Raw genomic sequence first — 23,415 nt, 5'->3', positions numbered from 1 at the left:
GGGTGTGGTGGAATACTCCACTACAGAAGATCTCTTACCTTCATGCTGGCTTCCTTTGTCACTTGGAACATGCAAGACACCTCTACCGTCTGCCTTTACCGTTAATAGGTATGTAGCAGATAGCAGGATTTAGGGCAGAGTCCCTTGGTCTGTTAACACTTTCCAGAACTAATGTATGGAGTTTCTCTTACACCAGCCTTCTTCACTTGCCACTTAAGTGCTCTGGGTTCCACAGCAGTTTAAGCAATGAATGATTCAGGGCAAGTTGCCAGATGGGGTGAAACCTAACTTCATTTCTTAGACATGAACTTGTCCAAAGCAGGTGGTTAGTAAAGTGTTCAACATTGCTCACTAGGGGCTCACTTCTGAGAAGGTGCTGTGTTGGGATAGGGTGGGCATCTATCTTTCTTGGGTGTCAGGAGGTAGACAGTGTAAGACAGAAGAGACCGCAGAACCTGGTGGACCATGGGCACAATGCCTCCAAAGCCTCAGGGGCTTCCTTTAATTAGAGAGACCATTAAAACAAGTGTTCTTTTTAAAATACAGCCATTGAAAAGACAACACGTTAAGAAACATGTAAACACTGCAGCTGCTTAATTACAAGTTGCACTGCTTGGTTTAGTACCTATGCACTCGCAGGTCTGGGGACCTTGAAGGAGGGGGACAGGAGACCCCTCACTTTCACAGTTGGCAGAGAATAGAGAATGGGGTAAAGTCAGAGAAAATGAGACCTGGCTTGTGCACAGCTCCTGAGAGGAAGCAAATCCTATCTTCTAGTTCTCCAGAAGAAAGGTCGAAGATGTTAGGAAAAGTTGGGAAATGAATTTGTGTTGTCAGTTGGGAGCCAAGGAATCGACAGATGCTTCCTAGTTAGAACACCATCTATTAAAGGGAGGCACGCCAGAGCCCGATCTCATGCTCTGACAAAGGCAAGAACACAGAACCTGCCTCTCTGCTTAAGCCTCAGCTTTGACAATCCAAGGGCAACTGGATGGGGATCCTGTTCCCATGGGGATTGTATGTCGCACCTGAACTCAGGGTCTGGCATGGGGGAAACAAATTTGCCTTCCTTGATTCTGCTGCCACCTGTCAACCACATAAGTCACCCCAAATGTCTTCCCCCATCTCAACTCTGATCCATGGGCCCTGCCCAGTCAAGGTCCAAGATTGCACAGATTTCTGAGGAAATAAGAATTCCCCTTTTTCTACACTAACTGAAACATGAGATAGGAACAAAATCCTCTACTTTCCAAATAACCAAGAACTCAGACCACCAAATATTGGCCAGTGAGGTCTGCTTGGTCCTTCTGTAAAGGAGTAATTCCTGGTCATCTCTGATGGGTCATGGGTCAGAAAAGACAATATCTTGATTACTGTAGGCCTGAGCACAGAGCAACAGGAAAAACTGCCCTTTCTCTAGCATAACGACATCCACTGGAGTTTTTATATTTATATTTTTAATCAAAAAATACCAAGAGTCCTAAACTTAGGTCAGTGGACTGATAATGACAAAGTTGCAACTTGGCAAGAAGAATGACTGAAGTTTGTGGCATCGGTCTGCTGCTGGGGCCCTCATCTCCCTTCTCTTGTAAGCAGAGGAGTGAAGGACCTTGGGGTGAAAGTAAGAACAAAATTTCCAAGTGTTTGAAACCAAGCCCCAACTCCTAGAAGTTAGATGGAGGGCAAGGAGTGATGAGGGAAAAGGGTTCTAGTCCCTTCCCAGGGTATCTTCTTAAAGGAAACACCCTATAGTTTAGGGCTTGGAAGGGCACAGAGTAATGCCCTAGAACAACCCAGACCTCAGGGTTGCCAAGCACAGTCATACAGGGAAAGCAGACAGTTGCCTTTGATCTTCCTCAGTGGGCCTGGCTCAGCCTCTTGGCCATCCATGCGTGACACTGACCTCTGGGCTGCTTCATGCCCAGGTATTTCTCACTGGTGAGGGACGGTAGACCCCAGGCACTTCCATAGATTTCTGTCCCAGGACATTCCTGACCAGCCAGAGAAGATGCAGAAAGGAAGTGTCTGAGAGCCAGCAGTGAAAGGCCAGAGAGAAGGCTTGTGGAGACCTCAGAGCACCACACCCAGGACTCCCAGAGTCCTTCCTGATCTCCCCCCACACCCCGCCCTTTAAGTGGGACAGGCATAAATTCTCCTGCCACTATCTCAGGGACAGCCAAGGGGAGTATAAGAAACGACTACCCAGGGCCCTGCTGGCAGCTCTGAATTCCAGGGACATGTTCGGATTCTGTATCAGGAAGCCCAGAGAACTAGGAGCCAAGGAACACACGCTTTCGGCTCTATGATGAGGCAACCCGTGAGAAAGTCCTCAACAGACAGCTTATTCCCCAGGGAGAGATTAGCTTCCAGGATGCTCCCTCTCCCTATCCCACATCAGCCACAGAATTCCAAGGAGACTGCTTTCCAACTCAAGCCCCTTAGGTCCTTCAGAGAAAAGAATTTAAGTCAAAAACATGAATTTTTTTCAGGTTGCGAGTAACGTTCGGCTGAGCCTCACACCATCTCCCCCTCCCCCAGCCGCTGGTGTTTGGTAGATGGGGGTGCTGGGGTGGAAGCCCAGCAGCTTCTTGGCCCAGGGGCCTACTGTCTGCTGTTATTGTCAGACAGCTGGCTGGGGGTCCGCACCTCACCCAGGGAGGTTGTGCCCTCGAAGCGCTGTGAGGCGATGGCTGCCTGGTGGGACATGCTCTTCCGTACGATGTCACCCTTCCGCCACAACACCACTTCCTGTAGAATTGGGAGAGGGAGCAACTTGACACCTAAGAGGGAGGCTCAGAGATGGATTTCCCAGAGGCCCCCACATTTGAATTGGGGAATCTTGGGCAAAAACCTCCCCTAGTTATCTCTCACCAAAGCGGTGGTTGTCAGTACCTCCCATCTCTGGTATAGACCAGAATGGTATGGCAGTTGCAGGAGTTAGGCCTAAGAAAACAAACTTCGGTCATTCCTGCTATGTGATACTAGGTAACCTAATATTTCCAAGGCTTGGTAAAATAACAAGTGGCATAGAGACTTAGCAGCTCTCTCCTCTTACCATTCTGCTTAATGTAAAACATAGATTCCTCCACGGGAATGATCCTTTCTGTTCTGTCCCCAGAGTATCCAGGGGCCTGGAGGAAGCACCTCACCTGCTGCTTGAAGTAACGCCGTTCCTCCTCGTCTATCAGCACCAGGTTGAGGTAATAGCGCACAGAGAATTTCTTGTTAATGTCCCTCATGGTTGGTGTGAGCTCATACCCTGCCAGGAAAAGCCGGATAGGAATGGACTCTCCTGCAAAGGAGCAAAGTGGGAATCAGGGCAAAGGACAAAGTGAACTACTCTGCCTTAAATCAAATCCCTCTCTGACCACAGCAGGTAAGATGCCAGCTGAGCGTGGCACGGAACCTTAAGCAAATGTTTCTGCCTTTTTGGAATCTGCACTCTGTTGCCCAGCAGTTTGCTGAAGCAAAAATGTGACTCCAGTTTCATTCCAGTCTTACTATGTCTTCTGAATATCCTCTCACTGTTTGATGCAGAAAACAGTGAGGAGCAGTTGAATGTGAAAGGCACAGGGATGTTATTGTTAAGCATATTTGATTACAAGCAATGTGCCTAGTTACTGGGTTTTCAAGAGTCAGTTGTCAAAAACCAGCTGCTTTGCAATGTCATTCAACAATTGTAATGCCATCTCCCTCCATCTAAATTACTATATACCCTCAGAATACATCCCCACTCTAATGTGAATTGGCAGGGGGTGGTGGTGGTCTGGAAAATCTTCATTCTGGACCCTGTTTTCCATTAACTAGTTGTATAACTTCTGAGTAAATCTGTGACTTTCTCTGGACCTTAATTTTCTCACATGAAAAATTAGAAAATCCAACTGTACTATATTTTAGGTCCCTTCCAGCTCTGACATTGTATCTTTCCTAAGAAACAAAATTAGGTCAGAAATTCTACTGAAAAACGACAAACCTATAATAGCCCAAAGCTAAATGCGAATGATCTTTTGAGTTATCTGCTATTTTGTCTTGTTCCTCAATGCTCCAATTCATTTGTCCAGGAGAAATGATAGTTGGCTTTATTTGCATAGCTGGTTAAAAAAATGGATCATCAAAGAGAGGAAAACTGGGTCCCAACTTATCTAGGCCCTGGAGCAATGAACCCGAGTCTGCTGAGAGTGTCCCCAGTGTACGGGCTGCTAAATTTGTGGCACACCTCTTTCCACATGAAATAGACTATGGTAATACTCTGAATGAAATCTTGGAAGGACCAAGCAAGGACTTCAAAATGAAAAGACACATTCTTTATCCTTGATTGCAACAGAGCCAATGAAGAACACAAATGATTGCTACTCCCAAATAATTAGATTCCCAAATAAAGAAGAAATTTCAATTCCACTAATCCTAGATGTAAGACTAGCTCCATAGAGGTGGGGGGAGGACCAATTCCAGCTGGTTCCTAGTGCTATCTGCAGCACCTGGTAGTGTGGGCCAGTGTAGCTTGTAGTGCTCTAAATAATTTTGTCAGAGTTAGAGGCTGGTGTAGCACTTTACTAATATGTGCAAGGTCCTTGGTTTGCACCACAAAAATAAAATTCAATTTAATTAAAATAAATAATCGTACCGAACTAGAACTAAGAAACAAAAAAATGACTACCAAACATGAAACTCTTAGTCTCAGCTATAAAGAATGTCAGCATGTCAATAGGAAAAAGTTCAAACTATCTTAAGTGTTCAAACTATCTTAAATAAGTACTTTTCAAATATTTTTCTAACAGGCCCTAATTCTGGAGATTAAATCTGAGATAGAAGCCCAACAATATAAAGGAAGTCAATGTGGAGCTGTTGTGGGCAAAGATGGGGTAGGAGCCAGAAATTCCACAGATTTAGCCTTTCTTTTCCTCCTTTTTTGACAAACATTGTATACAACTAGAAATTAAGAAATTGTAGGTTAATAGGACATCTCATTTCAACAGAGTAATCCCCTCAAGCCCTTCTAAAATTCCACACAGGACTGAGAAGAAAAGGCAACAGCTGGGGCTGTGAGCTGGGAGGCTCACCTCGTACTGGTGCCCCATCCATGATCTCGTACTTGGCTATCGTGTCATTCTCATGGTACACGTTGGGGCCTGTGCCTGTTGTTTCCCGTTTGATGATGTCTATTTCCATGTGTTTGATTTTGATTCTCACCAGCAGGAAGTATATCTTTCCTACAATGACATCTTTCAAGTGGTATCTGGGGAAGAGAAAGATAAGCAAGTAAGATGTTGGTACAGTGGATGGCCTCTTTTTTGTCTGTGGAGAGAGCATACTACCATGCATGTTGGTTGAACATCCAGTTGCAGGGCATACTCCCTTGTCTTCCCATCCTCACTGCTATGGTGCACTGGTTTTCCAGTATGTTCTTTTCATGGATATTTTTTTTTAGGTACATCGTAGTTATACTTCCTGAATCTTAAGTGTCTTCTACAACCAATTCAAAGTATAATACATGACACTTAACCTGTTTGTATTTGTTCATCTGCTTTGTCTCCCTAGCACATACCTTTTGTATTTGTCTACATGTTTTTTATGTGTGTTTTTCTAATATATAAGAGGCCAGACCTTAGAAACATGGGAAGCAGGTCTCCCTTTCTACTGATCTCCACATTTTTTTAGTAACTGGGCCTCAGTAGCTTACAGCAAACAGTTTTGTTTGCTTGGAACTGGACAGACCAGGCACATATAGTACAGTGAGATGAGTAGATCTCCTTCTACATCAGTGCCTGCTCTGGGCTCTGCTCAGACGACTTGTGCTCTGTGCTGGTAGGGACTTTATAATTTAACTTGCTTATATTACAGGTGACAAAAAGGAAGTTGGAAGAGAGATCATTTGACTGGGATATGCAGAGAGGGCGCAGACCTGAGGTGAACCCAGATCCCAGATCCCAGGCTTGAGTGTTCCCCTCTATTTCACAGCACTCTCTGCTTAGTTTGTTAGGAAGACTACAGACAGAGTAGATGAGCCCAGCACACTTGCAAAAATAGCAGGAGACCACCTGCAACATTTCACAGGGATGCTTAGAGACCATGAATTCTAATGTTTTCTAAACTTTGGCAAATGGAACATTCCATTTTCTAGATGAAATCTCACACTGAAGCACACCTGTGTGAGAGACATAAAAAAGCTCTAGCTGAACTGAAGGAAGAAGGAGGGTCTAAGCATCCTGTCCTGACCCCTGGTTCTTCCTTCACCTCACACTGAATGTGTTCCAAGCCCACTGATCTGGTCCGAACTCCTCATTTTTCAGAAGAGTTATAAAAAACACCTAACCTTTGTCAAATCTTTTCTTTTTGCAGTGCTGGAGACTGAAGTTAGGGCTTTGCACATGCTAGGCAAGCACTCTCACACTGAGCTACACCCCCAGTCCTTATTTTATTTTGAGGCAGGGTCTTGCTAAGTTGTCCAGCCTGCCTTGAACTTGTGATCCTCCTGCCTCGGTCTCCCAAGTAGCTGGAATTTCAGGTATGCATCACTGTGCCCAGCTTACCCAAATTTCTTAATGGCAGAATAGGGTCTGATTCTTAGTCTTGGGTTCATTCTACTACATATAAACTGTATGTTCTCATACAGTGCAGTCTGTTAAAAGAAGAGCAGAGGTCTGTATTCGTCCCCTGACTGCATGTGCTCTCTAAAGCACCTTTATACACTAAATTTGGTCTTGTATACACTGACAGTTAATAGCTATTTTCAGCTCTTACAGGTGGCACTGCTGCTAGTCACTGTCTTCACAAGGTATTTGGGGCACAGTGTCAGACCACACAGAGAGCCCTGAGGCAGTGAGGATAAAAGAGAAGACTATTTCCATGTTGGACCCAGATCAGCCTCCCTCTCAGCACCCTATTCCCTGTGGTTCCAGGTCATACTAGTCATTTTTCAGGAGCTTCACTGGATTCCAGGCCAGGGACAGAGGGAAAAATACATGTTTCTTTCATGCCTGTTCCAGGAATCAACTATGTTCCTGGTTTAAAAAATTCTGTTACCCTTCAAAAGCAAATCATCTGGCTCAGGTTCCTTTACCCCCAGCCTCTGGTCACAGTGGGCGTGGGAGGAATGACAGTGAGAACTGTAATTAGAGATTTTGTGACTGTTTTTTGTTGTTGTTATTAACTCTGACTAGAATATCCTTTTCACTTTTGGGTATTTGATTTTTAAACATTTTCTGGAATGTATTATTTTTAAAAGAAAGATGGCCCTGAAAACTGTCAGACTGCTGCAAAGTTTTGTGGTTTGTAAGCAATTAAATATTTTGATATTTTTACAGTAAACAGTTTAATACAGACACAAGCTTCCCAACTGGCCAGCTAAAATAGTTATTTTAAGACCTTCATAAAAATATATCAGGTATTATTTCCACAATTCATTTTAGTTCAGGGAGGAAATAGCAAATCATTGCCAGTGTTTGGTTTCCTTAGTTAGATTTCTAAATACAGAGAGGAAACAAATGATAATAGAATTTTTTTTTTCTGTGATTATTCTCAGCCATAGAAGGAAACAGCTGTACCTAGAATCTAAAACAACTTTAAAGTTAGCTTGACTTTAAAAAGCATCTTAGTATGGTTAACTTAAATATACCATTTAAAAAATGTTTTTCTTAGTTATAGGTAGACACAAAACCTTCATTTTATTTATTTATTTATTTATTTATTTATTTAATTTTATGTGGTGCTCAGGATCAAACCCAGTGACTCACACATGCTAGGCAAGTGCTCTACCACTGAGCCACAACTCCCTATACTGTTTTAATTAAATAGAGTTTAAAGTAAAAGTTTATATTTCCTAGTCCATCTATCTGTAACCAGCCTAACATATTCACTGTATTATTTGGCAAAAAAAAAGTTGCTCAAAAGCATGCTGCATGAAGCAGTGGTGTCACTGAGCTCTTTCAGTTTGCATTCAGATCAAGTGCTAGCTGGATCTCCCTAAATAATTTCTCCATAACCTTGGCGCCCAGGACACTTACTTGGATTTATTGTACTCAAACTCAATGTGCAGGCAGTCCTCAATCCCAACTTCCATCTTGATAGAAGAGTTCAGCTCTGGGTATGTGCTGAGTGTGTGAACTACAATGTCCATCTCTTTGACAACATCATTGAGGCGACGGCTGATGGTAGCTCGAAGGAAATAACTGTGGGAAATAGAGCTGTCATGAATGAACATTCCCAGTCTCCAGATGCTACCTAGATATAGGCAGCAAATTGACCCACTTGAGAGAACTCCTTACAGTGGTTCTTAATCTTTTGGGGTTGTATCCTTTTAAGAATTTATGGACCCTTCTCCCAGGGAATTTTGCACATAAGCACCTATGCACAAAATTTTGCAACTACAATTCTAGGAAGATCAAAGAACTTCTTTCCAAATCCCTTTTAGGATCCTGGACTTTGGGTTAAGAATTCTGCTCTAAGTAAAAGTGATTTCTCACTTCTGTACTCCAATAGTATGATATTAAGTCTTTCATGGCCCTTATCACTATTTACTATATGTTCATGTGCAGGTTTTATTTCTTCAACTAACTCCCAGCTTTTTGAGTACAGGGATCTGTCATATACCATACTCTTATATCCACATGTCTTTTCAGTTAACGGTATTCAGTCAGTAAACATTTTTCAAGTTCCTCATGGTTGAAAGACAGAAATAGGAAATGGAGAAATTAAGTCAGTTTTCTATTCAGCAAACTTACTGAGCTAAGTACTGTACTAGGCATAGGATGAATAAGAGACAGCTTCATGGGAAGCTTACAACTCACTAGGGGAGATGGGCAAATAAACCTGAAAATTAGAACACATAGAAAGGGCTAATTCATATACTACAATCCAGTGCTGTGGGGAAGGAGAAAAGGGCATTCCAAGAGGAGCATACCTTGTAAAGCAACAGAGTCTGACTATGAATAGCAAAGAAATCTCTGGCTCAACCTTACAGAGGAGGTTGCTAAGCTAGGGGACAGGTTAGAAAGAAGACAAAACTAGCCCTTTAAGATTTAACATGGCCAACCTCTGTGGCCAGCCACTTTAGCACTGCCTTCCCCAGCATCCTTGTTCCCTTGATATGATACTATGCTAATATCCTTTAAAGGAGAAAACAGCCCTTTAGTTATATTTTCTTGTAAACAACACTTAGATAACCTTCAAGGCCTGTTTAAATATTGCTGGTGAAAGAATCAAATCAACTACACATTTGGGCTTCTGTCCTCAGTGTGGTAATGACTGCTTCCTGGCAATCCTTTTTAGTCATCTCAGTAACTTGTCACATTGCCCACGACATTTGTCCTTAACCCTTTTCCTTTTTGTTTTAGATCTTATTTTGAGGCAGGGTCTCTCTAAGCTAGCCAGGCTAGCCTTAAACTTGTGATTCTCCTATTTAACCTCCTGAGTAGCTAGGGTTACAGGTATGATTTAACATAACTGGCAATTTCTAACCCTGTTCTAGTTGCTCAGATTCAGAGATTATCCCCCACCTATGGAAGACACTGCTTTTTCTTCTACTAAGAAGATGGAAAGCCAGGCCCAGTGGTGCATGCCTGCAATCCCAGTGACTTGGGAAGCTGAGGCAGGAGGATTGCAAGTTCAAAGCCAGCCTCAACAACTTAGTAAGGCCTTTAGCAACTTAGTGAGACCCTGCCTCAAAATAAAAAATATAAAGGGCTGGGATGTGGCTTATTGGTTAAGTACCCCTGGGTTCAATCCCTGGTATTAAAAAAAAAAAAAAGATGAAGACCTTCCAAGTCAAGATTTATAATTCTCGCGCTCGTCTGCTCTGTGCCATTTGTTTAACACAGGGCCTGAACATGTCTGGCCTCTCACCCCACTTCCAGCAGCATCCCCCTCGTAGACCTCTTCTCTTCCCTCTGGCACAATCACTCTCAGCCTGCAGGCACACTGTGATCATGCGGGGGAAGGCAGAGAGGATTGAAAAATTCTGATGTCCAGGCATATCTGACATGTAATTGCTCAGCTGAAGCACAAAGTTGCCCAAGTGATTCTAACGTGGGGACCTTACTCCAACATCTTGATCCTTCTACTTTTCCAATTTCCCCCAGTCAGTCTCTTTCTAGCTAAAAAATTCATCCTTTGAGATTTAAAAAAAAAAAAAAAAAAATCCCAAACTAACCAATCCCAAAAAACAGCTACCTACTACAAGTTCCCTTTCCTTTTTTCACAGGCAGCTATCATAAGACAATTCCTATATTGACAGCTGTACCACCCTGATGAACTTTTACATATACATATATTGGCAGCTCCTTAAACTCCTCTCTAGCATTAGATGAATCATCTTATTTCCCAATCATTTCTTCCTCCGGACAGTCCTGTCTCTGTCTCCACTGCTGCAAGCCTCTATTATTAGTATATTCTGGTGTCTATTAAATTCCTCCATTTCTTCCTGTTCCCATTGTCTCCACCAAAATAAAAAACCCTTAGCCTTTGATCAATGCTAACTTTACATTTCCCCCTCTCATCAAATGCTACATATTGACTTTAATCTTTCAAAAGAACCACTCCCCTGCCTAAAACCAAAGAAAAAGAATTCAGAACAATCTTTTCATGCTTTTCCTCTGCCTGTGTAATAAGACACACACTCTTAATCTGGAATTTACATTTTTTATACTATCCTCAACTCATTTTCCCATCTTCACCTCCTCTTTTCCTCAACATGAATCTTAAAGTCTTCATAACATCTTTCTTTTCTTTTATTGTGGTACAATACACATAACAAAATTCATCATTTTAACCATTTTTAAATGCACAGTTCATCGTTGTGCGACTTTCACCATCATTCATCAACAGAACTTCTCCATCAACCCCAACTGAATCTGTCCCCCATTAAACAATGACTTCCCCATTTCACCCTCCTCTCAGCTGTTACCAATGACCATTCTACTTTTGGTCTCTACTAATTTGACTATTCTAGTCCATTATAAGTAGAATCATACCATATTTGATTAGTCAAAAAGGTAACTGGTTTATTTCACTTAGCGTAATGTCCTTAATATAAATCCTTAAGGTTTCAGCATACAACAGAATTTCCTTTTTTTAAAAAAAAAATTCCTTTTTTTAAAGATTATATAATAGTCCACATTTCATTTATACATTCACTTATGGACATTTAGGTTGCTTCCTAGTTATTTTAGTTATTATGAATAACACTTTTGTGAATGTGGACGCATAAATATCTGTTTCAGATCCTGTTTTCAATTCTTTTGGATATATAATGAAGTGGAATTGCTAGATCACAGGTAATCATATATTTAATTTTCTTGTGCATGTGGCTCTGGGTATTGAACACAGGGCCTAGCACATTTTAAGCACATGTTTCACCACTGAACTATATGTTTAATTTTTTGAGAAATCACCATTGTCTCAACACCTTTCTTTCTGACATAAAACTACTTAAGATAAACCTACTGCCAAAAAATATATATATTAATAGGTTCCATAGCTGAACTTAAGTGCTGTCTAAATGATCCTCACTGCTACTGCCTTTTCAGAGTGATATGATGAAACACTGTCTTTAGTGGTGATATGTCAGTGCTCAGTGATTATACCTCCCTCTCTACAAAAATCTAAAAAGAAGAATCTACAAACACTGCTGATGGAGGGTAAATATTAATAAAGAGGCATTAGTCTAGTATGTCTGTACCATCTCAAACCTAGGCCTTCAGGTGATGAAACAAGTCCATCTATGAGATGGTATGAAGACCTGGAGTCATGTATTCAATTACAGAGGAATCTGCTTTATCCCAGTGACATCACATAATCTCAGGATCACATCTAACCTTAGCTGTTGTGGAGGTTTCTTCATCCAGAGGTTCTGGCATCACTCCCTGTCCTCAGTGTTGCTAAGAATGGAGCAGTAAAAACAATCCCCTATACTTACAATGTGTTAATTATTGATATTATTACTAATATTATTATTTCATGATGTTGGGTATTAAACCCAGGACCTTGCCCATCCTAGGCAAGAACTCTATCACTGGGTTATACCCTCAGGCCTGTTTATTAATTTTTAAAGATCTTGTTATACTGTGTTACATTTTATTTTCTTATCATTCTCTCCCAAAGATGGAGAGGACAGATCTAGAATCAGAATTCAAATCTATTACCCATTTTGCAAGTAAAAAAAGATAAGGTACAGAGCTCAAGATCACATGATGTTGTGTGGCAGTGCGTCCTGATGCTCAGCCTGGGGTGTGCTAGGGTCAGTTTAGTACAAAAGCTGATTGTTGAATTTTTAGGAATTTTATTAACTGGTTGTTAAACACAGCTATTATTTAAAGTTAAATTACATAAAATATAATTTAGTGAATTATAGCAAAAATAAGGGGAATATATCCTAAAAACTCACTGTTTCCTAATTATTTTCCTATACTTCACAATGTTCTTTGCTCTGTAAGAAATGTGTACCCTGTGACTGTGTGTGATGGTGACACTATGTAAAAATGGCTACTGTACATCTCTCCCCACCTCCGCATTCAGGGATACCAAGTTGGCAACTGGAAATTGGCCATGGTGGGAACACTTGACTACAGAAACTGACAAATGCTACAAACTGAGGAGCTTTTCCCCAGAGAGCCCATTGTTGAATGTTTACCAGTACACCATAGCTTGCACTCTTCTCTCTTGACTGTCACATAAATAGATCTTAAAATAGGGATAGCTTCAGGTCCTCACCGACATGGGCAGGTTCTGGGCATGATGGAGAAGCAGCAGTGAAAACTTACCGTAGCTTCACATTCTGTCCTGTGTAGGATTCATACGGCTTTTCCACATGGGTAAATTCAAAGTCGAAGGCCTGCGATTGGGTGATCTCTCCGGGCCGAGCCAAGTCCTTCACCAGGGACACAAATTCATGGTGGTTCCCACGGTCATAGTAGAGTTCTGAAGAGAGAGCAATGCCTTCTCTATCAGACCAGGGCTACACAGGCCCTAGTGAGGGCACCACAGGCTGGAGGTGCCACTCTTCTGAAAGGTCTTGCCCCCAAATAGACCCCTTCTCTCCTTTTTTTTAGGTTCTCTCTTTTTCCTTGACCCCATCCCATCCCACTGTAAGTTATCCTGTTACACTCTTAATTTTTGAAAGTATACTCACGGTTATATAATTGTATTATTCTGATAATAATCTTGCAAGATGGAGAGGTCAGGCCTTATCACCCATTTGACATCGAAGAAAACTGAGACACAGCATGCCAATATGTCCGGATTAGAGCCAGGGAGTTGGCCTCAGGACTGAGATTAGAGCAGGCCTCCTCCTGAACTACATCTATATTTATGATTGGCTATAATGGGGCTAATAACACAACTACATCATAAGGTTTGTGAGAAGGAGAGGGGGTAATGTAGATAAAGGATCTTAGAACAGTATCTAGTTAATCACAAATAATAAATAGATCCATTAGCTACTGCTCTTACTCAGAAAGGCAAGCATGTGGTCCATCTAACATGGAAGTTTTAATGTTTCTCCATCAAACTAAATCAGTGGTGCTCCGACTTCAGTGTGCTTCAGAATCCCCTAGAAGGCTGATGAAAACTCAGACTGCTGGGTCCCAGGACTAATGTTTTCGATTCAGGCACCTGGGGTAGGGCCTGAGGATGTGACTTTCTAACAAGCTCCCAAAGGGTGCTGGTACCAAAGTTTGAGAAGCGCTGCTCTAAATTCATCCCTCCTTCGAAAACTTTTCTGATATATTTTCATGATAAGCTTATGCCACCATTTGTCCAACATTATTTTATGTCTGTTTGTGTTCTGCTACTTAAGTAGTAAGTTTTGCTGTAGATGGTCTTTCTTTTCCATTTTGGACTGAAAGCTTTTTAAAGATGAGTCCCTTATCTCCAGATGGCCCTGCAGTGGTGAACACTTAACTCTGACTGTAACACCCCTCAGGTATTCCTCAGTTCAAGCTCTGTGCTAGGCCACCACCCCCGGTAGGACAGATGAACTACGAAAATGGAGCAGGCAGAATATACTAGCTGCTTCTGCAGTTTATTGCTTGGGGAGAAAGAGACAGGATCCACAGTCAGCCAACTCGGGAACAACCACTCACTAGTCCTGTCCTTGGCATCTCTGGGGCACAGAAGGTCATTTCTCTCAGGAGTGACCTGGGCATTAGGGGTAACAGGGGAGAGTTGTATTTGCTTTGGGTCCTGCCCAGATAGCACAAGAGCTGGACCTTAATTAGAATAAAGTCTTTTTGGACCCAGAAAAATCAGATCTCTTGCCTCACCAGGGAAAGAACCATTCCCAGAAAGAGAAAAATTGTTTTAGTTGGTACTTTTCAGCCTGAGTGCCGAATCTTCCCTGTTGCTGATACAGGAGCTTCCCCAGTACTCATGATCATTCCAAATGGAGCCTTTCCTCCAAGACAGGAGGCTTTCTGAAGCAGAGTGGGCTATCATAAGACTTATTCAACTTGGGAAAGGTATAGCTTGATGGAAGAACACTTGCCTGGCATGCACAAGGCTTTCCGGCACTACACAAGCACACACACAAAACAAAACAAAAAACTCCTGAACCTACTTCTGATGGCAGCAGCAGTATGGATAATCCCACATTAGTGATGCAACTTCCATATGAATTACAATATATTATGTGATTATAGTTTATGGCTGATTTTCCTAGGTAGGTGCACTTTGATCAATCTTTTATTACAAATAATCCTCTTTAAAACACAAAATGGTTTCAGCAGTGGATATTCTGGGTAATGAGTGATAATCCACAAATTTGCTAGAGGGAGATGACAGTTCCAAACTATGTGCAGAAAAAGTGAGTAATCCAGTAACTGTGCCCCATTTATAAATGTTTGAAAGTGCAGGGAAAGGGTAGAAACAGACTCTCAGCCAGCAATAGTGATAAGGACTCCTCTACTCACTACTGCTACCTAAGCCCTGGTTGATGGTACTGCCTTCTATGTGAGAATGGAATTCTTAATTTGGGAACATGGTACCTCAGTTCCCATGTGCTAGATTCCAGCTCTATGTCCAGGGGACAGAAGCAGGTAGAGCAAGACCCCGATGTCCATAAACGTTAAGTGGTAAATAATAGAGTCAAAAGGAAGATGGGACTAGAAGAATGGAAAAATACACAAATGCAATCATATAGCCCAAAGGCAATATGAAAACTAAATTAGAAAAAGTTCAGAGAACATTCAGGCTGCCAGCATTTGAGGATCTTAGCAACAGTGCAGAAACTCTCTGCCTCCCCAGCAGGGGACTTGGGCAAAAGAAGTCCTTTCCTGCATAACATCACTTTCTCCTTAGTGCTTTTCTTCCTGTCACACATTAACATCAGCTTCTACATCAAATGCCATGGAAGAGTGGCCAGTATGTGGACTTAGCAGTGCTGAACTGGCCTTTTAAATCATCAGTTATAAGCCATTTGTAATGTTTTTGCAAACATTGTGGGCCAAAGGGGCAGAAATAATAGCCCTACTTTACTATTTACCAGAAAGATTGGTTTTGTCTTGCATAAATTAAGACAGCAAGTCCAAAGCTGTTCTAACAAGAGGTTTGGGCCCTAAAAAGACAGTGAACTATCTTTATTCTGTCCCAAAGAAGCAACCACAAGCCATCCCTAATTCTTCTCAACCACCAAGTCCTCAGAGACATAGATTTCAGGTTAGAAGTAGGAACTGGCTTTTTTTTTTTTTTTTTTTTTTTTTTTTTTTTTTTTTTTTTTTAGGTAATTTCTCTGCCTTTAGTTTTCTTCTCAGTTCAACAGGAGAAGATAACTTTCACACTCAGGATATTTTCATGGTAAAATTTGCCACCAATAACAAGAAATGAAGTTGCCACTTTGGAAGGAAATTGAGTCAGATTTGCATCACAGGCTGATTTGTTGACAGATACCCTGGGACTTGCTACTGGGCTAGGACCACAGAAAGTTCAGGCTTCATGTTGATCTTGGAAGAAATATAAATCAGCAAGAGCCTCCTTTACATCTGATTTTAACAGGCTGACTGCAGGTTGGCAACCTGGTCAAGATTTGTGCTTGCCACAGTCTGCTCACATCTCCTGGCCCTGATAGACCTGCAGGAGCAATCATGCCTCTGGGCTTTCTTCCTATACCCAGTTAGCTCAGCACTGTTCTACTCCAAGCCCAGCTGGTAATTTACTAAGTAAGCCATCATCAATCCATTTAATCTCAACCTGCCTTTCACTAAGTATTTTGAGGGTTAATGAATTAAAATAGGACATCTCTGGAGATTTTAAAAGTATAGGTTTGATTGGTACTACTAAGTTCATTAAAAACTTTTTTAAAAATTAAAAAAAATGTCTATTTGGTTTTGGAATACAGGAATGTTCATATCTGCCCTCCTTTGTAAGTTTGACCTTCTAATTATGTTTGGTTTATTTAACCCCATTAGTCTCCAAGGTGGCTCAGGTCTGCCTTATATCCTTTACCAAAGCATTCAAGCTGAGAAATGGTTTTGTCTGCTTCCAACAATTCAGTTCCTCCTTCAGAGCTCCTTACCCCATCTTTCTAAAAATGTCAATCATTAGCTGGGTGAAATGACTAGATCTTAGATCTACGAGTTAGATCTGGAAGGTTGCTTTACCACACATTTATTGGTATTGTTAGAACACAGACAAGGCCATTGGAAAAAAGTAATTTAGGTACAGGGAGGGTACCAATGTGGTTCAAAAACTTCCTGAAGAGAACAAAAACATACACAACATAAGTGAATAAATAAGATCCTATACTCAAAATAAGGGCAATATTAAGCTATTGCATCTGAGTAGTCAGTGCGGAACCAAATGGACCATCGTTCTGACAACTCCTGTTTTCTCATATACAGGAAGAGCTCAGTGTCGACTTTGCATAGGAGTGTCATGGAAGAAAGATGAAAAGCAGATAAATTGGTATTTGTTATGATTTTTTATCACAATTCTCTAAGTAAGGATGCTGCTCTGGTGGGTGCACATCAGTCATGAGTTCTCAGTGGCCTTGATTAAGAGCTGCACCTAGTTCCTTAATGCCTCTTCCACAAGCATACATGAGACGTCCAGTCACTTAATGGTAACCGGCAAAGCAAACCTGCTCAGTCCCTTTCTTTCATAAATTAACTCTGGTTTCTCTTGGAGAAGATAAGAAAAAAAAATCCAGGGCACAATTTCTGTAAATTCTTAGATCTGACCAATGTATCCAGATAACAAATATTTACTGAGCATCTTCTATGAGGTAGCCACTGAGTCTAAACTTTAACCACTAGAATAATGATGACTAATGAATAATAATGATGACTGAAGAAGTCCCTGGCTCTTGGGAGAGGAAGACAGATAATTTTTAAAAAAAGGCATATCCTGCTTGAAAAGAGGTATCAGTTAATGAAGTTAGCCTGGGGAACTCAAGAAAGGCTTTCCTGATGGATGTGATGTTTGCTGAACTTGAAAGAAAGAGAAGGTATGTGGGTGAAAAGTCATACTTTGCAGAAAGATGTTAATATACAAAGGGAATATCACAAGATTATAGAAGGAATAGGATATGTTGAGGAAGATACAAGTGGTGAGGGTCAGGGAGAGATGAATTTGGACAGATGCAGGTGCCAGCTCATAGTTTTGCTCTTGAACCAAGAGGGAATCAATATGAGGGGACTGATAATGTCAGAATTACCTTGTACAGTTCATCCTTACTGAATATAACCTCAAGGAGAGGAAAACACAGGCAGAGATATCAGGTAGGAAGGAGGCTGCTTAATAAAGGGAGTAGCATGAAGAATGGAGAGAAGGCTCAGATTTAAGATATATTACAGAGCTGTTGAAGAGGAAAAAGATTTAGATGCATAAAGATCCTAAAATGACTCCTACATTTCTGGGGTTGAATGGACCCAGGTGACAGAGGAATAGATGGATAAAACAGGAGAAGCATCAGCCTGGGGAAGGAATGGGCAGCAGAGGTATTTCTGTTTGAATGTATCTGTGAGGCACCTGAGGGTATCAGACATGTCCTGTAGTCAGCTAGAAAGACAATTAAAACTGAAAAGAGAGTTCCAGTCAGGACAAAGAAACTGTTTGGAAGTCATCAGAATATAAGGTGACACTTAAGTCATGGGTGCAGAGGAGATTACCAGAGAGTAAGAAGCAATAAAGGACAAAAGTTCCACTTCCTCTAAAACCCTGTCTAAAATCAGTCATGAAGGGGTTCAGAATTATTATACCTCTGCATCTACCATATAGCCACTCCTACAAACCTGACAGAAGATACACCCACTTGATACACAAAGAGGCAATGAAGGAGAAAACCACAGGACCACAACTTCAGCAAAGTTACCCACTAGCTTCGCTCTAGTGCCTTGAGGTCAGTTCATAATGATTGTCTTAGATGGATGGCACAATACTTCATAGCCTGCTTCTTCAGGGGAGCCAGGAGGATAAAATAGAAACAAAACAGTTTAAGAAAAGTCACTTTGTGTCTCAAACTGTCTGGTACCTCTTTACTACTAATTTTAGGAACACAAACTCCCATTTACACCAAATATAACTAGAAGGTTTTTTTCTAATGCTTTGTTCTTGATCAAGAAATATATCTCAAAACCAAACAATAAGAAAATCAACCATCACCCATATTATTCTACCACTATTTTTTCATGTAACCATGGATACCTTAGAGTGAACTACATTCTTTAAGCACCCAGCTGGGATTGGTTCTGTATGCTACACCAGGCATTACTTACGCACGTGGCAGAAGCAAGAACTTTAAGGAAAAGGGCTAAAATATGCACTCCCTTTAAGCACAGCTGGTAAGCTTATTGGGGAAAGATATCGGAGGTGTAGGGGGAAAGCAGTATGTCAGTGATTATAATTGAATTTGTGAAATGGAAACATTGCTACCTCAGCTACTATCATATTTATAAAGAGACCCTCTATAAGAGGTGTGAGGCATGATTCCTTAAGATGGGAATCATGGGGTGTTTTTTGTTTTTTTTTTTTTTTAATCCTTGCCTTATAGCTAAGAAAGTTGAAGGTCAGGGAGAGGTTTGCACTCCCCAGAATCTCATAGCTAACTTATCCCAGAGTGCCCAGGAGCCCAGGAAGAGTTAACAGTGGGAGTAATAAAAGGTTTTGAGAAAATTTGGTAAGGATGATGTTGTGGGATTAATCAGTTGGACAAGAAGCCAGGTATACCAAACAGGTTCCTCTACCACTTTTTCATTTAGACCAGAGGGAGACTTTGATACTGTTTCTTTTAAAATGGTACATTTCATATTATCTGGGGCAAGGGACATTCTGGGTTATCTTCCACATATTAGGAAAGTCATACCACCTTGGAGCGATAATATAGACACAGATTAAACAGGTCAGTCTACACTGGTATTACATAGCCAAAGAAATGATGTGATAACTTTAAACCTCCTATTTTAAAATACCTATTATCAATAGAAAGACTTTCTTGGCTATTCCATATGTTTGAATAAAATGCTTTGTATTTACCCCATCTATATTGGGTTCTTTATTAGGGGTGATTTTACTTTCCAGTGAGCATATGGTAATGTCTCAAGACATTTTTATGGTCATAAGTGGAGTTGAATGCTACTGGAATGTGGCTGGTAGAGACTCGGGATGCTGTTAAACATTCTGCTACAACAAAATGTTATCAGGCCCCAAATGTCAACAGTACTGTTGTTAAAAAACTGCCATTTAATCAGGAGTAGAAAAGCAGAAGGCATGAAACCTACTCCTCAGTCACGTTTCTGGTACAGTAACAAACCTCTCATATTCTGCCTTTAAAATAAGAGTAAAAATGTTCCTATAGGATCAGCCAGTCCTCAAGCTAATTTATTTTCTTAAGTACCAGAGGCAAAATGCTTGGGGTTGGACTGCAGGGCCACGCTGCCAGGACTCCTTTTTCCTCCTACCTGTGTCTCAGTGTTTCCTAGTTATATAAAAGGGAGGAAACAAATGCTTTGCTGAGCTCTGGGGATATGAGAATTTAATAAGCTTTCCCAAGGAAGTCTCTAAAGACAGGGTAATATGAGCATTGTGGGGTACAGGGCATGGATTCTCTGCCACAGGTGTTTACAGCCCACAGGGTATGTACTGTGAACCTATTTCTAATTTCTTTACAAAAAGCATTTATTTTAGAAGTGCCTGAGCATTTTAATCTCACACAAGCCTCTAAATAATCTTAGAATTAGAGAGAACCCAGTCTTGATGGGCATCTCTCAAAATCTTTTCTTGTTACTACCTTTTACTGTCTAGTTCTAATGATTAATAATCATGGCAAAAATTGTTATAGAGCATTGATAAATAAATTTTGATCATTTAATTGCAGCTTCTGAAACATCATTTCTTTGGCTTTCAGGAGAAAATTAGACTGAAGAACAACATTCTACTAGAAGTATGAGAAATACAGCCTATAGTAGACAGTTGGGTTGAGGTAGAAGATTACAGGTCTTCTTTTTTAAAACAGACACATGAAAAAGAAAAGATTGTGTAGAACTGAGGTGACAAGACAGAACTGATGAGCCCTCTCTCCCACACCATATCTAAAGAGAAAAAGGGGACGAGTGGGGGCGCAGCTTAACTTCGTGTCTGACAGGTGTAGATGTCCAGGCGATACGAAAGCCAGTATTGAAAAACTGGTCTCTCCCTAACACACCCACCTGCAGGTTATGCCCACAGCACCTCATTCTGAAATTCTGGGGGGAAGAAGTAGAAGCTGGGAGCATGAGAAAAAGACAATGGGGATCCCTAGGGCCAGGGACCCATCCGACCACACAGCAGGACGCTCTCTCCCGCCCTTGGCTGTCCCCATCTCCCTGGCATTGCTCTGTCACTTTTGGCAGGGAAGACAGTAACGCAGGGGGAGTCACACACGGGAGGGACTTGTGGCTGAACCCCAGGCCTCGGACTGCAGATGACAAGTGACTGTGACAGGCCTTACTGGAGCTGGGCCCTGAAACATTCTGGTCTCCGCCAATCCCCCGTCTGGACCTCTGGCCCAGTCCGAACCGCTCCGACAGAGGGAGGATCACTCACCGATCTGCCCAATAAACTCGATCTTGATGCCCTGGTGCTCCAGTCGCTTGTTGGGGTTCTTGAGCGCAAGGCTCACCTTCCCGGAGACCGTCTCCCCGTCGTAGAAGAGGAAATATTTCTCTTTCTTCCCGTCCTCCGTCTTGTGCTCGGCTCGCTTCCTACTCTCCGCATCGTTCAGCAGGATTTCAACCTCTACGCTCTGCCCAAAGCCGAAGAAGCTCATCTCACCGCCAGACAGGACAGATCTGGGTAAGGACCGCTCCCTTCCTCTCGGGCGCGGGTTGCCCTAAGGGACGGAAGGCCAGAGGGCCAGCTGCGGCAGCGCGCTCGGCGGCTGGCACCGCAGCCTGGCTCCGCCGCTGCGCTGGGCGGTGGGCGACCACCGACTGCGTGTTCCACTGGGGAGGTGGAAGGCAGGGGGAGGCTGGCGGGTGCGTGCTGCAGCGTCGGGAGCAGCAATGCACGGAAGAGCAATGCACTGCCCCTCGTTAGTCCCAAGCAAGCCCGAACCGCTGACTGCAGCTAGCAGGCAAGGGTCGGCGGTGCAATGCAGAGGAGGGCAGCCGTGCAGAGCCGTGTGTGCGTGTTCCACCGCCCACCGGGTGGGGTCCAGTGCAGAGCAACACAGAAAGCTGCCCAGCCTCGGGCGGTGTAACGCACCGAGGTGCTTTGGCGGATCGGGGCGGGGGTGGGGGAAGCGAGCTTCAGCCCGGATGGGAAGGAGATGCTATGCGCATGCGCACACCTTATTCTCTCGCCAGCCCCCAAACCGCCGGGAGGTCTGCTCATCTGCGCATGTGCAGTGCAAGGAGCGCGGTCCGTCTCTCCCTTAGTTGACATGGCAGCCCTGGACTCTTTCCAGCAGAACTCGGGCCCAGACATTCCGTGAAATCCAACAGTGCATGTGTTCTCGGGACGCTTTTGGTTGTTTTTTCCCTTCTCGTCTTAACTCGACAAACACTGGGCTACCATGACATTCAGATATACACAGCGTTCCAGTGCCGTCTGACCGGACACGCACGCGAAATGTCGCTTGACGGGGAGCAAAGGTGACACTTATTACGGGAACTTATTACAGTCTCGAATTCTCCTTAGATTTCCTCCCACTATGAACATGAGACAGGAATGAAGTTATCAGCTTCGATTTAGTTCCTACTCGTGCTGTAACGGGAACACAAGACACCATCAGCCCGCAGGACCCAGTTTAAGCCTCCTGTCTTCGCCCCACCCCATTCTCTGCGCATGCGGCGGACTGCCCAGTTGATTGGTTGAGAGAGCGAAAGCGACCCCGCCTGACGAACGTTCGGCTGGGAATTCCGTACTTGCTGATTGGTCCGCAGGAACGTCTCGGAGCGCGCGCGGGAGCGAGCTTTGAAAGTTGGTTACGCCGGCGGCGAGCCGGTGCCTCAGTGATCATGGTGGCGCTGCGCGGCCTCGGGAGCGGCCTGCAACCCTGGTGCCCGCTGGACCTCAGCCTCGGTAAGCAGACGCAACAGCGAGTTCCCGGGGGCAATGCTGGGGTGCGGGGCTCCCTTAACGGTACCTCAGCGGGGTCCCGGTGCAGATGGGGTGGGGCGGGGGCCCTGGACTCCCGGCCTAGTCTGGGAGCTCCGGGATTGGGCGCCGCCAGGACCGTGACCAGCCGGATTTACCTTGGGGGCTCGGTACAGTTAATCAATCAGATTAGAATTGGTTGATTTCTTCCATTAAGTCTGCATCTAATTTTACGGCCTCCCCGATTTTATTCTGCAACTCCTGGACATACCGTTCTCATCTCTTTCCTTAGCTTTAAATCCCAGATTTCTTTCTTCAGCCCGACTTTATTTCTTGAACTTCGTGTTCTTAAGCCTCAACTAGATGTCTCACGTGCAGACATCAAACGTCAGAAGAAGGAAACTGGGATTCCTCGAGCCACCTAATAGCACCAGTCAGTCCACACTTCCCTTTCATGAAAGCCCAGCACGGCTGATTGTCCTCCTTACCAGTTCCATTCCGGATTCTGCTCTCTGGGCCCAAGTCTTCATTGTCAACCAGAGAAATTTCTGGAGTATCTGATGCTAACTGTTCCTGTCCACCCCCTACATTGTCCTGGGTCACTTTTGAAAACACAACTATTTTTCTAAACAAATATCACTTTATTTGGGCTTATTAACTTGGTTATTAGGTTTTCTCAAAGAAGCATCTGGGGCCATCATTGATTGATCTCCTTTTTGGGGGAAGAGAACTTATAGGGAAACCTGATCATTAAGTGTGTTCACATGTCATTCCCCAAAGCTTTTTAACATCTAAAGTGTTTTCTGTTTTGATATTTCATATGATTAACCTAATTACTGTTATAGTTTAATTTTTTTCATGACCTTTACTGCTTTCTTTTAATGAAGCTATACCTGTATTGCTGTAGTTAAATAT

The 23,415-nt window shown here is 42.8% G+C and overlaps 2 protein-coding genes across 3 annotated transcripts in view; one reads left to right on the top strand and one right to left on the bottom strand.

Annotated features, from left to right (window-relative positions):
• Positions 1-459: 459 nt before the first annotated feature.
• Positions 460-21,229, bottom strand: VPS26B (VPS26 retromer complex component B; the record flags this gene model as incomplete). 2 transcript variants are annotated; one of them, XM_079102116.1, is made up of 6 exons in its annotated part: positions 460-2,748; positions 3,150-3,292; positions 5,061-5,236; positions 8,004-8,168; positions 12,756-12,912; positions 21,007-21,229. In XM_079102116.1, the coding sequence occupies 6 exons, from the start codon at positions 21,227-21,229 to the stop codon at positions 2,602-2,604; spliced, it is 1,011 nt and encodes a 336-aa protein (XP_078958242.1). In that variant the 3' UTR covers positions 460-2,601. The 2 variants fall into 2 exon arrangements, with proteins under 2 accessions (XP_078958242.1, XP_078958241.1); XM_079102115.1 differs by lacking the exon at positions 460-2,748 and adding an exon at positions 2,770-2,943 and having other exon boundaries at positions 3,056-3,292.
• Positions 21,128-23,415, top strand: part of LOC306638784 (condensin-2 complex subunit D3-like) — a 16,042-nt gene continuing 13,754 nt past the window's right edge. Inside the window, exons 1-2 of the mRNA XM_079102118.1 lie at positions 21,128-21,255; positions 22,267-22,485. Of these exons, the coding sequence (XP_078958244.1) occupies positions 22,422-22,485 (64 nt within the window). The 5' untranslated portion in view covers positions 21,128-21,255; positions 22,267-22,421. The remainder of the gene's footprint in view (positions 21,256-22,266; positions 22,486-23,415) is intronic.

This window comes from Sciurus vulgaris, assembly GCF_902686455.1.
Source record: "Sciurus vulgaris genome assembly, chromosome: 11".
Classification (NCBI taxonomy): domain Eukaryota; kingdom Metazoa; phylum Chordata; class Mammalia; order Rodentia; family Sciuridae; genus Sciurus; species Sciurus vulgaris.
This window is presented reverse-complemented; position numbering and strand designations above follow the sequence as displayed.